At 44.5% G+C, this 7,679-nt stretch overlaps 1 protein-coding gene across 1 annotated transcript; it reads left to right on the forward strand.

The window, feature by feature from the left end:
• Positions 1-2,090: 2,090 nt before the first annotated feature.
• On the forward strand, positions 2,091-7,429 carry LOC311101411 (protein NLRC3-like). Its single transcript, XM_084142543.1, has 8 exons — positions 2,091-2,323; positions 2,679-4,783; positions 4,948-5,400; positions 5,551-5,637; positions 5,833-5,916; positions 6,021-6,104; positions 6,368-6,451; positions 6,734-7,429. Exons 2-8 carry the CDS (start codon positions 2,892-2,894, stop codon positions 6,825-6,827), a joined length of 2,778 nt encoding a protein of 925 aa, XP_083998669.1. The 5' UTR covers positions 2,091-2,323; positions 2,679-2,891; the 3' UTR covers positions 6,828-7,429.
• Positions 7,430-7,679: the final 250 nt, after the last annotated feature.

Below are 7,679 nucleotides of genomic sequence, written 5' to 3' on the forward strand. Positions count from 1 at the left end.
AAGGCAAGAGAAAGAAAATGGGGAAAAATAAGTGATCTGTTTTGTCTTTGCATTTATCTCTCGTTTGTACCCAACAATTGTGCCTTTCTCCTTTACTAAGTTATTGTTAATGGATTATTTATATGTCGATACACCAATTAAAACAATGATGTTGAGTCCACTGTTGTTAGAAATGTCTCGGATACCCTCAGGATGGCCTAGAAGAAGATGATTCAGAGAGAAAGACAAATGCATACTGTACACACACACATTTCACTCCAAGTTAAACCTGTAGAGTTAAAGCTTTTTGGAAACGTTATGATCCATTTCCTTTCCTTTGTGTCAAGTTTCCAGGCAGCCATATCTGTACTCTGGGTATGTGTAGCAGCTCTGGTCAGGATATAGTAGTAGTCAGAACAAGGTTCACTACTTCTTTTACCACATCTAAATTTACTTTCCTGATGAGGATTTTTGTGCTAGCTTTATGACAGGGACAATAGTATAGACGAATGCACTAAATATTTATATAGAATCTATCCACAGTGTTAGGCTATAATACAGCCAAAATTATACTGGCGTATCAACAATATACAGCCTAGCCCTCTTAACATACTGTTATTGCTTTGATTGGCACTTCCAAACCCAGGTCATCAGGAGAGATGAGGCCTCATGCACTGCATTGAAGTGCAGTTAATGCAGCCAAGTCTTTTCCTGGTGTTTAATACCTACATCATAGGACATACTCATAGCCCAGGGTGTTCTTCACCAGAAAGCACATGGATCAACGGTAACATCCTTAGGAGCAATTACATTTTCATTTGTACATTTTAGTCAATTAGCAGACGCTCTTATCCAGAGCGACTTTACAGTTAGTGAGTGCATACATTTTTTTCATACTGGCCCCCCTGTGGGAAACGAACCCACAACCCTGGCGTTGCAAGCGCCATGCTCTACCAACTGAGCTATACTGAGGAGGACCTTTGTAACAAACCAGAGGTCTATTGGTATGACCAACGTGACACTACAGTTCATAGTTCTACATACCTCTCCCCAGCAGACTTTCTGAGCTACGTTTCACTCTTCACATTTCTGTGCTGCTTCTTCTTTGCTTTGCCTCTTGAGTGCCCCTCCCATCCTCCCTCTGAACTGTGTACAGCTGACAACCCAATGAATGAACGGTAAGACAGGTGCTATATGCCTAAGTAAAGGTGTGCTACTGCACTGACACCAGACAAAGAAGCAATAGTGGATATATTGTCTGTTGTATGATTTATATGTCAATTAAAGTGTTATTATTTAGCCTGGTCCCAGATCGGTTTGTGCTGTCTTGCCAACTCCAATGCCAGACAGCACAAACAGATCTGGGACCAGGATATTGTATTCTGTGCTCTAATAAGAAATTTGAGCCAAGTAAGGATTTGTAAAAGTGTAACATACATTTTGTCTTGTTCAAAAACGGTATGTTGCTAATGTGCCTTGAGTTGAATAGAAATACAACCAATTTTGTATGGATTTCAATGACAAATACCTCCTTGATGATGTCACTTATTCCAGAGTAAAAAAATATATATACCAAAAAATCGGATTCCTCCTTTATAATGTCATAGAAGCATCTCTGTAAAGCCTCTCAAACCAAATCCTATGTTTAATAATTTACAATACACGTTATCAGTCCTGAGTTACTGTATACACCATCATGTAGAATTAGACCAACACACTAAATATAAAACACTAAAATGTCAAAATAAACTTAAATGATAAATGATTCTGTCTGGGTCCTTCATTACAAACTTCCTTCCTTGATAATGGTGTGCATTTTAAAAGGGATACTACACCCAAATTACAAAATGACATATTGGTTTCCTTACTGTGTAAGCAGTCAATGGACAAGGTATAACAGCAATCCATGCTTTGGTTTTGCTAATATGCAGCCTTTTCTGGCACACCAGAAATGTACCCTAACTAGATTAAGCCTAACTTTACTTGCATACTCTGAATTTTACTGTGCAGTCTTTATAGTCCCAAGCCAGAACAGCTAAAACGTACTGTACCATCTTGCAACATGTTGAAATGGGGTTTTGTTCTCTAGGGACTGTACAACGTGATGCAATCCTCTGCTGTGATGAGGAACTTGACATAATTTCTAGTCTTGAGTTTGAATAGTCTCTCTGCTCTATAGGTGTATATAAACCAACACACCAGGCTTTAATAATAGTTTTGAACTGTTATTTAAAAATATGGCATTGGCTTTTAGTCAATGTTCACTTATAGGCTAGCTTTATCAGTGATTCATCATTTGGGAACGTTTTTATGTCTTTTGTTGTTAGTTTCACTTTCAAAAGGGGTAAGTTGCTTTTTAGTAATCATTCTTCGTTTATGTTCTGACTTGTTTTGACATTCATTTGACACTTTTTGATGCCTTAATGTCACTGATGCCATGTCTTTTATTGTAATAATCATGTAATTACACATCTTAGTGGCAACGTAGGTTATTATGGAATCTTGCAAACTCAGTGGATTCAAGTTTGTTTTGGGAAGTCCAATATTAAGTAATTAAAAAATATATATTTATGCTATTTCTCTTCTATTTATGTTGACTCAATAATTAGAATACAATAACATACAATTCAATAACATACAGTAACATTTATAGTTGACCAGTTTGTTTTAAAGCTACAATGTCACATTATTCTTTTTAGGCCTACATCCTGTATTGTGCCATTCTATGCTCAAATCAATGCCTCCATTTACGGAAAGGAAAGAGGAACAAGACCTTCACCCAATTATTAAAACCACTTCCATATTCAAACCACTTCGCTTGCGAGTCTTGTATGTTGTTGAATAAGTGGACAATAGACAAATATATTCTGTTAAACCAGTCACCACAAGAGTGAGTCTCCCCAGTCCCCACGATGGCGGTGGGGCCATGCAGTATAGCACTTCAGGAGCGTCGTGTGCAACTGGTGGAGAGCTGGAGCCAAAATGTCACCCACCTCCAGGAGCTTCTTTACCAGGTAGGGGCTCTTACTGAGGAGGACCTCAGCCTGGTGAGAGGGGGAGGTCGCCTGGGGGTGAGGGACTGCATGAGGAATCTGCTGGATGTGTTACATGGGCGTGGAGAGGAAGCCTGTCGAGCCTTCTTTCATGTACTACAGTCACAGAGAGCCAACAAGGAGTCTGAGTCTACGGGGGAAGCTATCCCCCCTGAGGGCTCTGGACCCAGCAGCATTGGCTCTGGTCCAACCAACATGCAGGAGTACTTGAGGAAACATAAGGGCGTATTAGGCAGGCAGCACAGTCCCATTGATTACCTTAGTATCAGGACTGGTAGGTGTATTAGCTCAGAGAGTGGTGATGAGCCTGGTTCCTTTACAGATATCACGTTGTCCAGGTGCGTGGGCTACACTGTTCCCCTGCAGTACCACCAGCACGAGGCAGCCATGGTGGGTGACGCCTTCCGGAGCCAGGACCAGGTCTGTACCTTTCAAGATGTCTACCAGAGGCTGCTGTCTGTTCCAGGAGAGGACGTGACTCTGCTCTCAGGGGTGGCCGGCAGTGGGAAGACCACTGTGGTGAGACGGCTGGTTCATGAGTGGGCCCGGGACTCTGAATCCCAGAAGATAGTCCTGTCCCTATCCTTCAGAGAGCTCAATCTGCTCAGTGAGCCTCAGACCCTGCACAAGCTTCTCCTGGTGCACTACAGCCACCTCAAACCTGTTCTGGCCGGGGTCATTGACTCCCAGCCTGGCCGGATCCTGCTCATCTTGGATGGACTCGATGAGTTCCGCTTCCCCCTGGACTTTGAGCGGAGCCCCAAGTGCTCGGACCCGGAGCGGACGCTGGGCATGGGGGAGATGGTGGTGAACCTGATTAAGGGTCACCTCCTCCCCGGTATCTCCATCCTGGTCACATCACGGCCCCACGCCATCTCCAAGGTCCCTACACTGCTGGTGACCCAGCTCTACAGCGTCCTGGGCTTCTCCAAAGACCAGCAGAGGCACTACTTTGAGCAGAGCTGCAGCTCTCCCCTGGTGGCTTCTGCTGTATGGGGCTACGTTTCCTCCTACCAGCCCCTCCAGCTCATGTGTCGAATACCAGCCTTCTGCTGGATCGTCTCCACTGCCCTGCGTGATGGAGCCACCTGCTGCCTTAGCCAAGTCACCACCACCACTCTGCCCAGTACAGCTAGGACAACGCCAGCAGGCTCCAGTGATACTTCCACCACCAACAACAGCCATGTCAAGCCCATCACCATCACAGCGATCTACTGCTGCTTCCTCAAGTCCATCCTGGTGTTCCACGGAGAGGGCCGCAGTCAGGAAGGCTGCAGCCCGCAGCGTCTCCAGGAGGCCCCACGGGTCCTACAGGAGATGCGGCCCACGCTGAGAGACCTGGGAGCCCTGGCCTTCAAGGGCCTGCTGGAGCGACGCTTCCTCTTCGACCAGGCTGATCTGAGCTCTTTCTCTCTGGACTGCAGCGAGCTGTCCAAGACCTTCCTGGTGGAGATCCTCCGAGAGGACCGGGCCTCGCTCACCTACCAGAGGAGCTTCCACTTCCTCCACACTAGTGTACAGGAGTTCCTGGCTGCTCTGTACTACGTCCTGCAGGCCCTCTCTGGCTCAGACCCGTTCTCAGGGCTCAAGTCAGCCGTTGGTGTAGCCCTGTTTCCAGTCGCCCTGCACAAAGTGTTAACCTCCACTGCTAATAAGCTACTGAGACCCAGACGGCTCCTGCGCAGATACGTCAAGAAGGCTTTCTCCTGGGGTGGACACCATCAGTCTGGTCACATGGACCTCTTCTGCAGGTAGGTCAAATAATATGTACATAAAAATAGATATACAACTACATAGACAAAAGTAGTGTTGTGTTTTGTCAATTACTACATCCCATATTAACGTTCAGAAAATCTCTGTTAACTTATTTTTCTCTCTCCATTAATTGTACATTATTTCGCATTTATCTCCTTAGATTTGTATCTGGCCTATTGGTACCTCAAACACGTGTCATCCTGGATGGACTATTCCGAGGCAGATCACAAATACTCCCATCTCCCTCCTCCTCCTCTCTGTCCCTTTCCTCTCCTCCTCCTCCTCCTCCTCCCACCCCTCCCTTTCTCCTGAGCCTGCTCCACTCCCAGCTCCAATGTGGCAGACTGAGTCCAGAGAGGCAGGTCAACGTGTGCCACTGCCTGTACGAGGCCCAGGACCCAGGCCTGGCTGAGCGTCTACAAGGCTGGCTGCAGGTCCTGGCCCAGCAACAGGTCCCAGACCAGTCTGGCCCAGCCAAGAGGGACTGGAGCGAGCTGGCCTTCCTGCTGCAGCTGATCCCAGACCTGCAGGATCTGAATCTGGAGGCCCAGGGGCTGGATGCAGATGGCCTGCGCAGACTGCTGCCTGTACTCCCTCTCTTCAGCACCCTCAGGTGGGCTAAATCATGTCCAACACCTTAAATTCAGGCTTAATCCAAACACAAAAAGGAAGTTATCTGTATTTTTCTCCAAACTGTATTTGTTTCTTGATACATGAGAATGAAAACCCTGTATATTATCTCCTGTATTCTTCCATCATAAAGGCTAGGTCAGAATCCACTGGGTCCAGAGGGGGCAGTTGTGTTAGCCTGTGCCGTGCAGAGCCCAGACTGCCGTGTCGAGAGACTGTGGTAAGTACAGTATAAGGGCTAATTGAAGCAGAGAGAATAGTTGGATAGGATAACTGACATCGCCACCTTGGGGGGCCTACATGGACTTGTCCAATAAAAAACACTCATTTTCCTTTTCTGTTTGCAAAGCAGTTTAAAACGTTTTCCATGGCATGCCCTAATGAACACGACCCTGTGTAATTGTTCTGGTTCCAGGGTGGTGGGGACAGGATTGGGTTGTGAGGGACTCAAGGTGCTTACAGAAGGACTGAAAGACAACCACACAGTGGTCGACCTCAGGTAACACCGGGTATCAATGCTCTGATAGGCTACAGGTAGTCAATAAAACTCATTATAAAGCAGTCTCTCACAAATCATTGTCTGCCATCATTCCATGGTTTAAGAATGGCCATCAATCACATTGGCGATGTGGGAGCGGGCTGTCTGGCGGATCTACTGCGGACCAATCATACACTTAAAGATATCAGGTGAATATGAGAAAGCAATGCTATCAAAGATATCGTCCTTTGCGGTTAAAAACAGCCTAGTCACACATCTTTGGTCAAGTTCTCTCATATTCTCATGTCAGTTCACACTAGGTAATTACAAGAATAAGGCCTGGATTCAAACAAACGCAGATGTGCACTATCGCTGTACCTAGGTTGTTAATCTGTCTTGGACTGACCCTCGACCATAGGCTTTTGGTCAAGTAAATCAATATTAGCAACAAACTTGTTTTTGTGTTCCTCAGGCTCCGTGACAACCAGATTACTGATAAGGGAGTAGAACTCCTCATGGAAGCACTGACTGAGAATACCACTCTGGAACATCTCTGGTGAGCAAGTACACACACACACACACACACACACACACACACACACACACACAGTGACACACTCTCTGTTATACCATGTACTGTATATGCTCTAATTAATAAATGTCTTAAAAAACATTGAGGCATTCAAATTCCAATCTGGAGGTATGCGTCTGCAACCTTAACATCTGTAATTTAGCTTACTTAGCATTGATAGTGTTATCTGCTCAATTTCCTACTATTTGAACAAGATAGTCTTTTACATATGTTTACATTTCTTTGTGACTTTGTCTCTTTGCTCAGGATGTTTGACAACAAGTTATCAAAGGAGGGAGTCAGGAAGCTGAAGGAGTTCGCCAGGAGCACATCTCATCTGGACATCAAAGTGTGCATCTGATTTCATCTGCATTTCCTATTGCTGACGATAGCCTCCAAGTACTTTATCATTGGTGGATGGTGTCATATGGTACTTTTGCACATATACATGGTATGAAAGATGTTATTAGTATTTCATTTTTATTTTTGTTCAAACAACTAAGAGTTTACATTTGGTTGTCAGGTTGTAATAGGTCAGTGAATGTAGCCATAGGTCAATGAAATCGTCTGCAATAGGTCTACACGTTTTTCCAATAGTTTGCATTCTTATGTTGTGTCAGAAACGCCTCCAAGTAAAGAAGAGCTTAAACGTTTAAACAGCACTTCCATGTATGCAGTGGTGTAGTGGTCCCTGGAGAAGTGGGTATACTCTCAGTATGGAGAAGTGGGTATACTCTCAGTATGGAGAAGTGGGTATACTCTCAGTATTCTGAATCTTAAACTATTTGTCCCCATTCTTGTGTTTTAACTTACTTAAAAATCAACTACCAGCTTAGCTACTATGCAATTAAACTAGATCATATAGGTTAGTTAGGGCTAAGTAACTTGGCTAATGTTATAATTTAGGGCTTAGTAACTTGGCTAACGTTATAATTTAGACCTTTACAATAATAAACAAGCTTCATAAACATTGAGATAATCAGTTTCATCAGTCTGGTATGAAATTCTTATGAACTGGGTTGATTAAACACTTACTGAAAACCAACAATGCCCCGGTTTCCCCACATTATCCCAATCTACGTAGCTAGCTTCATAACGTTAGCCGACTCGCACTAACTATTGGCGGCAACATCTCTTCTCCTCTAAATGTGCAGTCACTGGCAATTTGCCAGTAGTTTAAAATAATGATTCATTTGGAAACCACCTTAAAACT

The sequence above is a fragment of the Coregonus lavaretus genome (genome assembly GCF_964263955.1).
Source record: "Coregonus lavaretus genome assembly, chromosome: 26".
In the NCBI taxonomy this organism is placed as follows: domain Eukaryota; kingdom Metazoa; phylum Chordata; class Actinopteri; order Salmoniformes; family Salmonidae; genus Coregonus; species Coregonus lavaretus.

Excerpts from the sequence above, each read along its gene's own strand:
- LOC311101411 (XM_084142543.1), top strand. The coding sequence starts at position 2,892 with ATGGCGGTGGGGCCATGCAGTATAGCACTTCAGGAGCGTCGTGTGCAA. Across the intron at positions 5,638-5,832 it reads TGCCGTGTCGAGAGACTGTG|GGTGGTGGGGACAGGATTGG; the intron begins GTAAGTACAGTA and ends TTCTGGTTCCAG. Across the intron at positions 6,452-6,733 it reads ACCACTCTGGAACATCTCTG|GATGTTTGACAACAAGTTAT; the intron begins GTGAGCAAGTAC and ends CTCTTTGCTCAG.